The following is a 15,496-nucleotide window of genomic DNA, read 5'->3' as shown; positions in this document are numbered from 1 at the left end:
TACGCAAACATCTCTTTATCTTCGTTATTCTCGCTGCACCCCCACAGCCAACAGCTTATCCCCTCCCCCGAAACTGCTCAGCAACCATATCCCCCAACGTCCGCCTCTGCCTCGCCTGCCCACCCTGTGTTTCGCCGGCCAGTATCCCTGTCGCCAGCCCACCGCCAGCACCTTCCCTCTCCCGCTCGGCATCCAGTCTCGCCCTCAGCCCCTCAAAGCCCCTCTTCTTCTCCTCGCCTACCATCCATCCCGGAACGCGCCAGCTACTCGCATACGGCAAGATGTCCCGCCTGTACGCCGTGCCTATCGCCCATCCAATTGCAGCGCCCAGCAATGATCCCGGAAGCTGCGAGAGCGCGAGCTGGAGTGGTGGGAGGTACGTTGTCGCCTTGGAGGTGAACGTGATAGACTTAGCCCATATGCTTGTAGCTGTCTGCGCGGCGTTCGGCGACGACGACGACGTAGCGGGTGGTGTGGATGAAAACGGCGAGATCTTGTAGCGGTAGGTGTAGGGTATTGCGGCGTAATAGTTCGCAAGGAGAGCGAAGATGATGGGTGTGGGGCCTGCGGGAAGGAAGTTGAGGTGGCCGAAGGTAAGCGGGCGGAGTATGAAAATGAGTATCAGCGGCGGAAGGAGGGTGGTATACGGTAAGGTCGCGAGGAGGAAGGACTGCGGGCGGATGGTCAGTATGTGGTACCTTCGGGTTGGGAAGATGAGAGGGTACGTACGGCAAACTTCCGGCTACCCCATAATCGCTCGATGATTCGGAGGTTGTACAGACTGACTGCTGCGAACAGCACCTCGGTAGAGTTCGTGAAGCATATCTGTAGCTGCTGTTAGCTCTCTAATCCTCAAAAAGTAGTCCCGATGGTCAAGCGCCTCTCGGACAACCACGAGCTACCTCAAACCTCTATAATAACGTACCTGCCAGGTCAAGAGTCTCCAGAACTGCCCATACTCCCAGATATGCGGGACCACCTGTATGTGTACATAGTACCGCGTGTCCGTCAAGCTCGCAACCAGCGCGGCGATGATAATGCCGAAGACGAGGAATTGCGACACCGGCGCATTCGTAAAGCCAGACGTAATCATCGTGATCGCAGGTCAGCTTTCATGACTTGGCGCAGTGGAGGAAAACGTAGCGAGATCCTTGGAGAGTGAATCGCAGGTTGACGTGGGGGGATATGCAGCGTCGGAGGTGCCTCGGAGGTGCCACAGCGTGAAATGTGGCATGGACTTGCTGGAAGCACGTGCGATGTCATCCGGGTCGATTTGAAGTGGGGCGCAACACCAGGTCACAACTCCTTCTATCATTCTCGAAATATCTTGGTGGCAATTGTAAATCTGAAAGCCGGTATGCGCAGTAAGTGTGCATTCAGCGGGACTAAAATGTCCTTGCTTATCCCAGTGGTATCCCATTCCCTATGTCCTTGCAGACTGCATCTTCTTACTATAACACCGTATCCAAAACCCACGCAACCATGTGAGACGCCAAAAAAAAACATTGAGGATATAAAGAATCAAGGGAAAGCCGCCATACGCACGCAATTTTTCACCGACGCCGGCCGAATGACCGCGTCTTTTCAACAAACTCGTCCTCGTTCTCAGCAGGGTTGAAAAGGAAGTTCGCTTCCGTATATGATGTTGACCGATGAACGTTCCTAGCATCGGCACCTGTTATATTTGGATTGTTTGTGCCCCAAGAGCTTATTTGGTTGTACCAAGGGCCGCGGTAATTCGCATCCATTTCTGTGGTCTGCGCCTCAGATACAACGGAAGGAGGGACCTCCCAAGTCATTTCCTTCCCTGCGTCCGATTGCTCTTCAGGCTTGTATTCCGACCTCAGCTGTTCGGCGGAATACGAGGTGTGCGCGGCACGGCTGCTGTGACGTGCAGGAGCAACTGGCGCGTCACGGCCTCGCGTTGACTGCTTGCTCTTGTTGGATAGAGGGCTATTTGTAGCGCTTGACCTCTGCGAGGTTGGCCGAGAGGACCGTGACGATGTGTCCAAAGTCAAGCCATTCTGGAAGTGTGCTCGTAGACCACCGGTAGGCGTTTGAGGCGCGCTTCCAGTCTGATTGGTGCCATATGGATCGTAAGCCAAAGCGGGAGATAATGTTGTTCGCAGAGATCCTACTCGCCGAGGTGCACGGTTTGGTCCTGGAGTAATCGGTTGTTGTCGATAAGCTTCTGGAATCTGAGGGACTTGCGGCATAGGTTCTTTCTTCTTCTTTTGTTGCTTCAAGGACGCGTCTGATAACCGTCTGGAAAGATCCTTAGTCGATCGCTGGGTCTCTTTCTTCATATCGATAAACTTCTTCGCCCGATCGGAGACGAAAATCATTGACTCCTGGCTTGGTTTGCCGTGCGGTGAAGCAGGCATACTGTAGTAATCGGAGTCGTTGTAGCTCGTTGAAGGGCGAGACTCGTCGATCGAGTGCACGCGTGTAGGATATTCCGGTTGCTCGTTCGCGGTCACACAAGCATCTGTGTTATACCTGACATCGGTTTGGGCCTTGGTTGCCTGTGCCTTTAACTGTTCAATCTCCTCCAATAGGTCACCTTTGCCCATTTCCAACCCGAGAATGAGCTCTGCGGCTTCCTCCAAGGCTTCGTTTCTCTGTCCTAATTCTGCCACAGTTTCTTCCGATATCTGCAGGATCAACTTGTTCTGGTCACGAAGGTCGGACATTTCGTCTTCCATGTCTTGCGCTTTAAGTGTGAGCTGATTGTTTGCATGCCGCAAGTCATCGACTTGCACTGCATATGGCTCTAGCTCCTTGATCCGCTCCACATACTGCTCGTTTTGATCCCGGAGCTTGTTATGCTGATCACTCAAAGCCTCGAGCCGTAACTTCAAATCCATCTGAGCCTTTCTCAGAGACTCGTTTTCCGCCTGTAATTCGCGTTGCGTGCGCATCCGCGGCAAGGCTCCTTCGCTCGGCCGCCCAGGGCGGCGCACTGGGGTGGTCTTCATGGTGTCTTCCTCATTCTTCGCATTGTCTAACCACGGATCGGATACCGCGCTCTTGAGCGTCTCCGCGTGGGCAAGCCTAGTGTCCGGAGGCGTGGGAGTAGGTGTTATGTGCGCTTGCCTTTTCGCGTCCAGCGCATTACGAAGAAGTTCAGACTTGGGCTCGGCGAAAGAATCGGTGCGGTTGCGTGAAAAAGGTGTCGAGACAGGCGTGTGTGGTAGGCTTGCGCGCCCAGGTAGGCGATTTGGTGTACTCATATTGCGCAATGTCTTGATGATAGTTTGTGGTATTGTACGGCGCCCTGGTGAAACAGTTTTATAACTTGTCTGTAGGAGGCGGGCTTTGTGCTGAACGATGTCTTTGTCCCAGATAGTAGGATTTGACGTCACTTGAGCTGATCTGGCGTGTGTACAATGTGAGATGGATGTCGGCGCGCAGAAGGAGTGGGTAATGGTAAGGGCAAGCAGCCTAGAGTATGTCACGAAATGCGACGGGTGAAAGGAGTGACGGGGTAAACGATCTATGGGCGGGGAAAGTGAGGTTCTCCCGAGCAGCGCGCCGTGGTTCGAGTGTTGGTAGTGGAGTCGCGTGCGAAGTGAGGCGGAAAGTCGCTGGACAGAGGCTCGGAAGAGTCGTCCTTCGGTTCCATATCGTGCTTTATGTGGCGGGCGCAGTGGAAGGTAGGCGCAAAAAAGTCCAGATGTGAGGAGGTGGTGAAAGTCAATGGCAGCGCTCTCATTCCATGTTCCTGCAGCAATAGTGGTAGCAACGCCTCAACAACGATGGCCACACAAAGAATGCTTTGCGACGGCTCACAATGCAGCAACAAAGAATGCGACGGTACGGCGTGGAGGATGGGTCTCACAAGGGAACTGGAGGGCGCGAGATCCTGGGGTGCGCGCTCTCGGTCGAGTGCTCACTGGGCGCAGGCTGGCCATGATTTTGGGCGGCTGGTGGAGCTAGCGGACGCGAACGATGAAGCCGCGACCCGCGACGCTGGTTCCTCAGGGCCCGCAACCCCTTTTGTGGAGGCGAGGAGACGCCATTGGTCCCGATGGCGTGAATTGGCTGGGATTGTCGCATCATACCCCGGGCAGTTGTGCTCATCACCTTCGTCACGCCTCGCCCCAAGCCACGACGAGTGTGAGGACCAAGGCGACGACCATGAGCCCCTGGGAACGTTGATGCCCGTTCGTTGTGAGGTTGGGTGTCAATTCCATCAAGAAAGCAAACATGAGACGTAGGCTTATGCGCCGTCAACCATGGTGCCCGGCGGGCCGATACGCTGCTTCTTCGTGCCGTTTCCTGCAAGGCTAGCCCAAAGCCGATCACGTCTAGCTTGCGAAGTCGCGCGGAAGAGGAGTTAGCCAGAAACTCAATTTCGAGAAGATTGAGGGAGCGATGGGGCATCAATGGGAGCAGTGCCGTCAAGCCTGAAGCAATCAACGGTTTATCTCAATGCCGCGTAAGAGGAATCATCGCCAGCATCAAACCGAGCATGCATGTCTACCTATGCCGGTACGCAGAGGCCTCCAGCTAGCCATAACACTCATACCAGGCTCCTCGCTCCGCTGGTCTACTAAACGTTTCGATAGACCGGAGTAAGCTCTATTAGCACCGGTATCAATTTAGCAGTACGCCTTTTCCATGACGAGAAAATTGTTTGTCGTTCTCGTGGTGACGCTGCAGCACGACAATCACTTCCTCTGAATCCACAGCTGAACAAATGCAAGCACTGAGTCTGTTACCGTGATATATCTTGCAATCGTATCAGTAGTGAACTCGTGTGCCCTCTGCAAAGCACAAGCAGAGCCTGGGCAAGGCCGTTTTCAAACCGCATACTGGGCGACACATGTTGTTACCAATGTACGTACTCTCTATCTATGCCACTGTCTCTTCGTCACGCTCCAGCGAGCGGAAGGATACGCAAAGCAGCGAATGTAGTAGTTGCAGGATGTCATATGTTGACCTAAGCCTGGTCCTGTGGCATACAGTACGAGAGAGCTAAAACTGGAATGAGAGTTCCCCAGTGTACAGTGCGTCGGTGCGAAAGTCCAAGATCAAAGCAGAAGTGTGAGCAGTCTATACATGCATATGGTGACAGCTCTATCTCCCCTTGCGTCACATTTTGAATAGTCTTATGACTGCCGTGTCAATTCGATGTAGCGTCCGTAGATAAGATCAAGTCAGCCGACGGCCGCAAGGTTTACCGAAGGGTACACAAGGTGGCGTCTAATTCAGTGCCACCATACCAGCAACTACCTGAAACATGATAAAAGCGTAAAAGCCTCTGTACGACGTTGGACATAGCGGTGCCTCCCGACTGCACATACCCGCAGCGGTGAAGGTGTCATTACAAGCACTAAATCTGCTACAGACCCAGCGCTCGGGAGTGCGGTACGATGGGCTTCGCTGCCGTACCATTCCCTTGCCCGGTTCTCGGTCGCCACAATGACCACCTGTAGAACGTAGAATCCCGCGCCAGTTGTCGCTGGTGACACGCAAATCCTCCCTACTCCATGCTTACCCCCACACCCGCCTCATCCAATCTTTTTTCCCAATCTAACCTCATCTTCTCCAGCTCAGCCCAGCATTGCTCGCCTTCCCTGACAAAGTTCTCTTTCGACTGCGGTGTCAAGGTCTTTGCATACGGGCTGCGCCCATACTTCCGCGGCCTCTCCCCGATCTCGCCGCCCCATCCCCAACCCTCAACCTCCGTCCTTTCCACCCGCTCATTGCCCCGCACATCGATGGCACTGCCCCACTTGCCCACTCCCTCCCGCTGCTCCATCGTGTCCAATGTGCTTTGCTTCGCCAGCGCCAGCCAGACCGCTGCCACGGCGCCCTTGTCCACAGTCACAACGTGCCATTGGCTACCTAGCCAGCGGCTGATGTAACACACCAACATCCACGCGTAGTCAAGAACGAGAATCAGCGGCATGATCGGTGTATGCGTGATGCCCGGGTGAGAGAGGTATATGCGGGGCTTAGTGATCTTCTCGGAGGGCTGTTCGCAGTCGAGGTATTTGTTTACGTGGGGCTCGGTGGCGGGGAGGACGGATGTTATCGCCATGAGGTCGGTAAGTCGCTTTGACGACTCGTATGCCTCGGTTGATTCTAGGCATTGTATATCCTGTATATCGAAAGTGTGCTCGTACGCCTCGAGACTGCTTGTCCAGATCAGCCTGCCCAACGCCTGTTTGGTTTGTGATCGTCTAGCCAGGAGCGGCGCAAGGTAGTGTCCCAACAGGTAGTGTCCGAAGAAGTTGGCGCAGAAAACCTCACCCAGAGGTGGCTCCTCCCTCTCGCTGCCATCCGCTGCTGGCGGGAGCTGTGGCTTCGTAGTCCATCCCACACCAGAGAGCTTGAAAGTCGGCCACGTCGTACTTGTTTTCCAACTTGTGAGGATTGTCCGGAATGCCAGCAGCCAGTTTATGCCTGTCCAGCCGCCGATCCCCGCATTGCATATGACTACGTCAAGCTTCGGTACTGTGTCGCGTAATTTCTTGCTCAGCTTCTGGACGGAGACTAAGCTCAGGAGATCAAGCCTCTCCTGCCGCAACTGAACGCGTCGTTGCAGTACCTGCGACACGCCCGGAAGCTTCTTCTCTGCCTTGCGACATACTTTGCGCAACTGTTCTCCTAGAGCTGCGATTGCTGCGTCGCCTTTGCGTTGGTCGCGCGTTGTTATGATGAGTACGAGGGATTCGTCTTGCGGGCGTGTTTGCAGAAATTCGTCGATCAGGCGGGCGCCAATTCCAAGGCCGAGACCGCTGCTACAATGTCAATTTATAATTCCCAAATTATCGCTACAAGTAGCCCACCTATTTGCACCCGTGACCAGGACGTAGAATGCATCGTCGAGCGTTGAGGCTTTCGACATGTTGGCCGGGCTGAAAGTGGAAGAAGGTCGTTCGTTCCTTGGCCCACTTGCCGAACACGCTCCCGCATGCGCGTGACCACGTGCAGTTGCTCTTGCGCGACACTACCACTGAATTTCCCTCCTGTGAGCCAAGCAGCGACTCAATCGTCTGTATACTACACAGATGAATATAGGAGTACAGTTTTCAACCTCCATGTTGTGCTTATCTTAGCCCTCAGATTCATGCTAGAAACGCGGGCGATCTTGAGTCTCTTTGGGAAATTAAATTTTGTGTCACGCAGTTGTAGTCTGCGATATTGCTTTGGTACAAATCCACGTTTGGGATGGAATAATCATGTTGTGACGATTGAGAAGACGTGTGTAGGGGAAATCGTTCTACCTGTCGAATCGGAAAGATTTAATATCTTGATTTCATAATATCATAATATTCATCTGATGGCCTGCATCTTGCTGAGAGGCCCAGATGCGTATTTCCAATCAGTTGCTAAGTAGCTGATGGATCGGGTGCCTCTCCATGTAAGTCTTCACAACACTCTCAGGATGTCTATGCCGATTACCAAATCTTTGATTCTGGACCGCTCAGAAAGTTTCAAGCGCAAGCGGCTGGCCCGGCTCTCCCATTGTCCAGGGGGTCCATGAAGCATGTTGATTTATAAGGATCTCGTCAGCCATCATCGGTATATTGCCTCCGATTCTACAGACACTTCAAACACCCGCATCCGCGAAACATTACCTCATCAGGTTGGTTGCACAACTGAGGCACTTCTGACTCGTATAAACTTCCCTATAGCTTACCAACCCTACGAGCAGCTAATGCAGATGCAAAGTGGACACTACTGCGCGACACCAGATAGCGGATCTGCAAAGCGTAGAAATTCGGGCACATGCTTGTCAATTTGCTCCGATAGGTATAATTGGACCAGGTTTATGTGCCGACCGAGTGGGATACCAGCTTAAGCGTTTCGGGGTAGGTGGGAGCATATTTGCTTGACTTGTTGACGGAAGAACCGACATGATTTGATATTGAAAAGGGCCGAATGTAAATGCCAGGCACGAGTTATCGTTCAGACGAACCGCAATAGGGAGATCTGTACGTCAGTATGGTACGAGATCCTGGGGTCAAGGTATAGCTGCACGTCAATCCAGGTCAGCCGTTGAGCTAAGATATGTAAACAGGGCTGACAACGTTCGGCCGTTGAACTTTGCGGATCTCGGGTTGTTTCAAGTAATCTGTCGGAGTATTCTCCGTAGCTTATGATGGGTAGCCTTCCGCTTGATGGTGTGGTGAAGCAGTATCAATGGTCTCGCTCGATATCGTGCATTGCCTTTCACCTGCTTGACGTCCGTAAGCGTACGTCTGAATGCAACTGAGTGAAACGAGCGTCACCAAGACTTTCGCTTAGGACCATACCTAAGCAACCTCCGAACAGTCTGAGATAGGCAAGAAAGCGTAGAAGCTTGCTAACAATTGATTTGAACGGAAGACACGCATAGAGAGACAAACGAACGCCGCCGTGGTGGTTTCTATTGGCCGACTTCAGATCGCTCGGCATGAGGTTGACCGTTGGCAAGTTCCGGGCCGGTGAACTGACAGCTCCCGGGCCGAGCCGTGACCGTTATGACAGATTCACAACCGTCAAGCTCCCACCTATCAGACTATCCCTACGCTTTGCTTTCCCAAGTCTAAACGTCGATAACGCAAACCTTACCTACTCGCCAACCAACAGTCGTCAAACCGGATAAAGGTCGTAAGGGGTATATCGGTTCCAGCTATGCCGACGCATGCGAGATATAATTACCGGCGTGATCGAGCAGTAGTATGTGCGGAAGAAGCCTGGGACCGGTTTGAAAACGTGTCTCCTTCAACGTGAGTGGGTAGTCGGATCTGCGTGTGATCCTTGTTGCAGCTCGACACGGCCAATTGACCCTTGCAGCTGATAACCGAGAACTCGAGTCTGGTCGATCCTGAATAGCGGCCTAAGATGTTTTTGCTGCAAGCGCGTGCTGCGCACGTTGCTAGACCAGATTTCGTACGCGGGTCTATCCTCCGCAGCCCAGGAGGCGGTTCCATTGCTCAGTGTTGTTCCTTGTCGTGGAGAACGCCATGCCCAGGCACCTTGGCAAGTAAAAAGTATAAGCCCGAACATTGCAGTTGATGATTAGCTTGCCAGCTCTGTGGAGCTAGGTAGCAGACTTCTAACGGTACTTGACTACGCGGCCATTGCTGATGGTGTGCCGGAACTGGGCATCGTTGCTGCCGTGATCGCGCACGGTTCGACTAAGTGGCAGGGACTTTGACCGGATGACTTTGGAGCTGACGTCGTGCGGGTAAACGGGCTGCTCGCTTGATGTGTACTGACGCAGCCACTGGATGAGATTACTAGTCCCCGGATCCCACGGCGATCAATTCACTTGCATGAAACATCTAGGCTTCGCGTAATCGGGTTGACAGTCGGGTCTTGAGCGGACAGTCGGGTAATGAGCGGACGGGTGAGAGTCTCCAAGGTTTACAGATGGCGCTGGGGCACTATACATTTTACCAAGGACTGGGACACCTCGTACGCTGCCTCCGAAGGTGTGGCTAACCCTGTCGGCAAGCTAAAAGATATCGTCTCGCAGTCTTCCCTTGGTCTGAGCGGTGTGACTGACATGCAGATGTTAACTCCAAGTCGACGATGACGGTAAGCTGCAAAGGAGTACCCACGATAGTCAGCTGGTGGTGCAGTGATCGAAAGTGGGTCAAGAGGAAGATTCCGGCAATTTTCACTTGCCGAACCCAAGGGGAGGGACGACTCGCAACGCTCCTTACCAACTTGTCCCGCTACCAGCCACGATCCTTCGCTGTGCAACACTTAGCCAAAGCTCTATACTGTCGTGTACTGTAACAATTAGGTCCGTTTCGAGGTCTCGCCCATGTCCGTCCCACAGCAAGTGGAACCGGACCCTACAACGTGGTAGCTGCAGCTATGATCGATTGCGTTAGCCGAGTGGGGTTGGTCTCCCTTGTAGTGCTTGAAACCTAGGGACGTGTGTAGGGATTCCAGAAAATTTCCACAGGGTGGACCAGCTTCGATTCGTGGCTGGCGACGATGCCTTGAATCGCTGACGAAGGATTCGCATAGATCTCTGTTCGCGGGTTTCAGGCATTGAACGGTGAGCTGCCTGCACGCAACACCAAGCCACGGATTGGCCCTGCCCCTCAAAGTGGCCCATGGTATGACATGAACGGTCTCTGCTTGCTGGCCGTGCTGTTGCCAATTGGAGGAGCACTGCGTCGCTAATAGCGCAGCGCATTTCAATCGCTGGTCATGCGCGACCTTAAGAGTCGTGACAGACTGGACATGATGTTGTGACTGACTCCTCTGCCCTGCCGTCCGTCATGGCTTGACTGTCGATGCGGTGAGCTTCGGAAGGATCAGGCGTCCGAGTTGATGATTAGAGATTGTTCCTATTGGCTGCGTGCCTAGATTTTCGCGCGCATGGAAGCTTCTGTGACAAGCAGCGATTCTGGTTGGCGAGCAGGTGCGAAAGTTGAATTGCATGATTGCGTGACCCCTAAGACCCGAGTAATATTACTCGTCTCTGAACTCGTGTAACGTGTTGGAAACTGACCAAGGCGTCCTGCCAGCATTATGGAAACACATTGGGTGGAGAATTGTACTTTGTGTATGATATCATGCCGTTCGGACCTTCCCACCATTGCGTTGCTCTTGTATGGTCATGCGAAAAGCCGAGGACGACGTTCCGTTGGGTCCCACCACAGACGGGAACAACATCGTGACGAGCTGTGACAAACCACAGTCTGGAGTACGCGGGAAGATTCCTAGAAGCTGGACCATCGACGTCGTGCGTTAAAGTTGGCGGGCGGAGTTGATGCCGTAGCGTGGAGACCGATCAGTGAGTGGGTAGCCGGTGACGTACAATCGTCGTGTTACCGTGCTACGAGGACCGTCCCGCCCTCACAGGCACACAAGGTCAGATTGCTGACTGACGAGCGGGTACGACCGCGTGGCATCCGGCGTACCGCCTCTCTGTGGTTGTCGTGTGCTGGGAGCAGCCGAGAGATGAGGTTGTACCTTAAAGCTGCAGGAACCATGCGTCGTGCAGCAGCATTGACCAGTGACAACACGCCCCGAAGAGCGCCGCACATTAGCGACTCGACGATGGCGTCAACGGTAACGCATGCCAGATGTAGGACGGCGCAAGATGCATGTTACAGAACGTCAATGTGAGTCCGAAACGACAACGAAACATTGTGGTACATTTGACTACGATGACAAGATCAAGATTCTTGCCAGAGGGGTATTGTGCTCATTTCCGTGCCGTATCCTGTGCGCCTTGCTGAAAAACCAAATATGGGTATCGAAAAACAGTTTGAAGAAGAGGAGCGCATGTCATCGGCGCCTGCCCGCAGAGCCTTTGCAATCGCCTTCTGTCTGTCAGCTGACGGAATACGCTGAGGGATGGCTATCAAGAAACGGACCACAGTTCTCGTCGAGTCTATATTCACTAATGTACAAATTAGTCCTCGGAGCCAACAATGTATAGGCTGTCTTACACTGCAACAACATTGGGTTGACATCGTCTCTGCGTCTCTTGATATTTGGTACACCAAGCGCGGACGGTATAGCGAAGGTGAGAGCACTTATAGTGTACTTGGGTATAATCGCACATGCCGAAGGGGGAAGATGCAGAAGGCGTTGGTTGCAGGATGGACCGGAGCGAATGGCTAGTTTGGGTTCAAAGGTGTGAATTGGTAGTCTTCCAAACCGTTGAAATGATAGACATGAAAGCGCGTCGGACCGTCCCATGTTATAGTCACAAGCCCATCAGACGGGCGAAACGGTGTCGCAATGCAAGATGGACCGTGTTATTGGGTCCCTCGAGCGGTCCGTCACGATGCGGACGGATGCTTAGCCCTGGTATTGCGGAGGCGTCTGTCCGACTGGTCCAAGCCTGGCAGCCGGAAAGGATCCTTCTGATTTTGGCGGCATGATGGAATGGCAAACTCACATGCTGCAGGGGACACAGCACTAATAAGGTGCTTGCGTGTAAGATAAGAGGGTGAAGTAACGGCCAGGTACATCTGACAGGGTTCGAGTCGTCGCGGAGAGCGGTTAGGGAAGCGGATGGAGCAAGAAGCTCGCCTCGCTACTAGCTCCCCAACAAGCCTACAGTACCCGCCTCACAAGGCGAGCGGATCTGCGGCCACGGTTCCACGTTGGATGCAGAACAGCGCGTGTGGGATCAAATCGCCGGTGTGGTCGTAGTGGGGTGAGGCTCGTGTCGTCTAGCATGTCTTGACTGACTCGCTCAGTAGTGGCATCGCATCTTAAGACGCGTGCTAATTCCATCAAGTGTGAGCAGTTGTCATGCTCGAGTCACCTCAGCGACCTCGGGATGCTCTCTGAAACGTGAGTCTGCTTACGCCGAATCTGGTGTGTGCCGTCCCGCGTCCGGCTCGGTCACAGAAGTATCTGCGAATCAACAGGCTACGCCTTTGCCGAGTGTGACGGGTTCGGATGCGCAACATTACATGCTTACCCGTGCGTTGTTGGTCGGTATGAAAGGCAAGTGATGCTCGCATAGCCGTCTCTGCGGCTACGCACATCTCTCCTGAGGACCTGGAATGCTCTACTCACCATTTTGCCCGCTTGGATTAGCTTATTGTTGGGGTGTGTATATCTGACTCTTGGTGCTAGAAACTTCAAATAGGCGTACGGGCGATATGGTCTACGAGGCGCCATATGCATGCGCAGGGTAATAAGTAAGACTAGCCCTAGTTCGGATAGCACCAGTTCAGGTGTGGCTACCCAGGCTTACGCCGGCCCTACGGTGGCCCTTCGCTGTAGCCGCCAGACGTACCGATTGATGCCAGAGGCGGACGGCATCAACGCCGGAAAACCATACTTTGTAACAGCAAGCCTTGACCTGGCGAGTTACCGCTGTATCATGAACGAGCATCCACCTCTCATCCAGGCAATGCCCAAGGGAAAATTCGATTCTATTTCCAAGGTTTGACCAAGACGAGGGTGGTTGGCGAACGGTAAAGCGCGATCCTTTCCAATTCGTCGCAGAAAACAGCCGGCAAAGGTGCGCTTGCTTTGAGAATTGCGTCAACGTAGGAGCCTCCCGGCTAGCATTGGGTTCTCATCGGTTGTCGCTGAAACAATGGCCTATAGGATGACCACCACCAAGGCACTCCTTGCTCTGGCCCCTGGTACCTTTGCGCTTTCTTGTGCCCGTTCGATGCTGGGAACTTCAGGCCACGTCTATGAGAAGCCAGCGAAGTGGATCGAAACTTCAGGCTGAGAGGATATACGATATTACAGCAAGGATACCTACCCGACAGGGTCGTTAGATCATCCTTCAGGTCACCGCACTAGGAAGTCGTTGCCAACGTCCGCAACCTTGACAAGATGGTAGATTTCGCAGACCATAGTGAAGGATCGTTATCTGGAAGCGAATATGGTGATGGGTAAGTTGTCGTGTCTCAAACAGCTTACGCAAGTCTACGACGGCTCGTCGGATCATTTGCTGCCAACTACGGACTGAGGTGCCTGCCCTCCGTCACTTCTCAATCACGTCAGAAAACCCTTCAAAACGCCGCAGTGCTCTGAGAAGGCTTGGAGGGTGGGCAAAGGAACAGTGCAAATGCAAGATGCCAATTGAGGGTATAACAAACATTCATTATGCGGTAAATCAGTATTCCTCTTTCGCCTCGTCAGCGTCCAGCCAACCGCGACACATCTCGACTGCTCGTCCCCATTTCTTGAACATCTTCGCGCTATCTTCTTTGGAGATGTTCGGTTCGAAGATCATACGATCTTTCTGGTTAATCTCTTTCAGCTCCGAGAACTCCTTCCAGATGTCTACAGCAAAGCCTGCAGCAATGGCAGCTCCGAGGGAGGTGGTTTCTCGCATAGCCGGCCGATCAACCGGGATGCCGATGATGTTTGCCTGCGTCTGTGGTTGACAGGGTCAGTAAATGGATCTGACACCAAAATAGTGCCGTTACTCACCTGCATACATAGGTTGGAATTACTCATACCACCATCCACAGAAAGTTCAGTGAGCTTATGGCCACTGTCCTTTTCCATAGCATCGAGGATGGCTTTGGTCTGGAAACAAGTCGCTTCCAGTGTGGCGCGGGCAATGTGTCCACGCTCAGTATGTTGTGTGATGCCAAAGATCGTTCCCTTCGCATCATCGATCCAGTACGGTGCGAATAAACCACTGAAAGCCGTGACAAAGACGCATCCGCCATTATCTTCCACACTTGCTGCCAAGTCACTAATCTTATGTGAATGGGTGATGAAACCCAAATTACTCATCAAGAACTTTACACCACTGCCTGCGACAGCTACGCTACCTTCTAGCGCGTACACAGGTTTACGCTGACGTCCAAAATCGTATGCAACGGTTGCTAGTAGCCCATGCTTGGAAATGACGGGCTGTTCACCAACGTTGTACAACAGGAAACATCCTGTGCCGTACGTATTCTTAGCGGACCCCGGCGTGAAGCCCTGCTGACCGACTAGAGCTGCAGACTGGTCACCTAGGCACCCGGCGATTCGAACACCCTTCAATGGACCCTCCGCTATCGATCCGTAAGAATCTGGGCAAGAAGACGGGACGATCTTGGGTAGCTTGATCTTGTTCCGGTCAATCTTAAAGAACTCTAGAAGCTCGTCGTCGTATTTAACAGTGTGCAGATTCATGAACATGGTTCTCGAGGCGTTGGTAGTATCAGTGACGTGTATGCCTTTGTCTTTCCCGTTCAAATGATAGAGTATCCACGTGTCGATTGTTCCGAATGCCAGTCGACCTTCGTCGTAAGCTTTGCGAACCTCCTCGACATGATCGAGGAGCCACACAAGTTTTACGGAGGACGGGTAGGTCGAAAGAGGAAGACCGGTCTTGCCCTTCAATTCGTCTGCACCCTCGCGTGCCTTTAGTTCACGGACCAGACCCTTGGTTCTGGTATCCGGCCATGCAATGGCATTGTGCAATGGCTCACCCGTATTGCTGTCCCAGACCAGTGTCGTTTCGCGCTGATTGGTAAGGCCGACGGCTTTGATATCTTTGATATTGTAGCCCTTGTGAATAAAGGCCTGTAAGGCCTGTTCTATGCATAGCTCGACCGTGTCTAGGATTTCTTGAGGGTCATGCTCATGCCACCTGCATTACTGCTTGTGAGCTTCCATGCCGTACCCGTACATTTTCAAGTAGAACTCACCCAGAATGGGGGTATATTTGCGTAAACTCGATCTGGTGCTGCGCGACCGGCTGCCCCGTGCCGTCAAAGATAATGAAGCGCGTGCTCGTCGTTCCCTGATCTATAGAGCCGATGAAGAACTGCTTCAGCTTTGTCTCGTCAAGCTGCTTCTCCTCGTCATCGTTTATGGGCGCATCGTCGAAGTAGTCACTCTTTGACTTGGGCACTGGCTGCGGTTCTGCGCCCTTTGCTGATGTCTTCTCGATCACCATGACTGTGCAGGTTGCCGTTGGTGGTTTAATGTGCGCGGAAAATCTAGAAGGCCAGTGCAAGCAGAAGTTCCGGAAACTGGGGGGTTGTGTTCGCAGTGGTGTTGTGTGGAGTCGCGCGTGCCGTACTGCTGGGGGCGGGTGTTTGGG

General features: G+C 53.2%; 4 protein-coding genes across 4 annotated transcripts; all 4 read right to left on the bottom strand.

Moving 5' to 3' along the window:
• Positions 1-55: 55 nt before the first annotated feature.
• N0V89_000322 (uncharacterized protein) lies at positions 56-1,093 on the bottom strand (the record flags this gene model as incomplete). The annotated part of the gene is made up of 3 exons (XM_056209146.1): positions 56-670; positions 730-825; positions 926-1,093. The coding sequence occupies 3 exons, from the start codon at positions 1,091-1,093 to the stop codon at positions 56-58; spliced, it is 879 nt and encodes a 292-aa protein (XP_056075968.1).
• A 460-nt stretch (positions 1,094-1,553) lies between these two features.
• N0V89_000321 (uncharacterized protein) lies at positions 1,554-3,233 on the bottom strand (the record flags this gene model as incomplete). Its single annotated transcript, XM_056209145.1, has 1 exon — positions 1,554-3,233. The coding sequence occupies one exon, from the start codon at positions 3,231-3,233 to the stop codon at positions 1,554-1,556; it is 1,680 nt and encodes a 559-aa protein (XP_056075967.1).
• A 2,255-nt stretch (positions 3,234-5,488) lies between these two features.
• Positions 5,489-6,859, bottom strand: ERG27 (3-keto-steroid reductase; the record flags this gene model as incomplete). Its single annotated transcript, XM_056209144.1, has 2 exons — positions 5,489-6,749; positions 6,801-6,859. 2 exons carry the CDS (start codon positions 6,857-6,859, stop codon positions 5,489-5,491), a joined length of 1,320 nt encoding a protein of 439 aa, XP_056075966.1.
• Positions 6,860-13,561: 6,702 nt separating this feature from the next.
• Positions 13,562-15,349, bottom strand: GUT1 (Glycerol kinase; the record flags this gene model as incomplete). The annotated part of the gene is made up of 3 exons (XM_056209143.1): positions 13,562-13,825; positions 13,882-15,040; positions 15,099-15,349. 3 exons carry the CDS (start codon positions 15,347-15,349, stop codon positions 13,562-13,564), a joined length of 1,674 nt encoding a protein of 557 aa, XP_056075965.1.
• Positions 15,350-15,496: the final 147 nt, after the last annotated feature.

This window comes from Didymosphaeria variabile, assembly GCF_027946475.1.
Source record: "Didymosphaeria variabile strain IMI 356815 chromosome Unknown scaffold_1, whole genome shotgun sequence".
In the NCBI taxonomy this organism is placed as follows: Eukaryota; Fungi; Ascomycota; class Dothideomycetes; order Pleosporales; family Didymosphaeriaceae; genus Didymosphaeria; species Didymosphaeria variabile.
The sequence above is the reverse complement of the archived record's forward strand: the minus strand, read 5'-3'. Positions and strand labels throughout refer to the sequence as shown.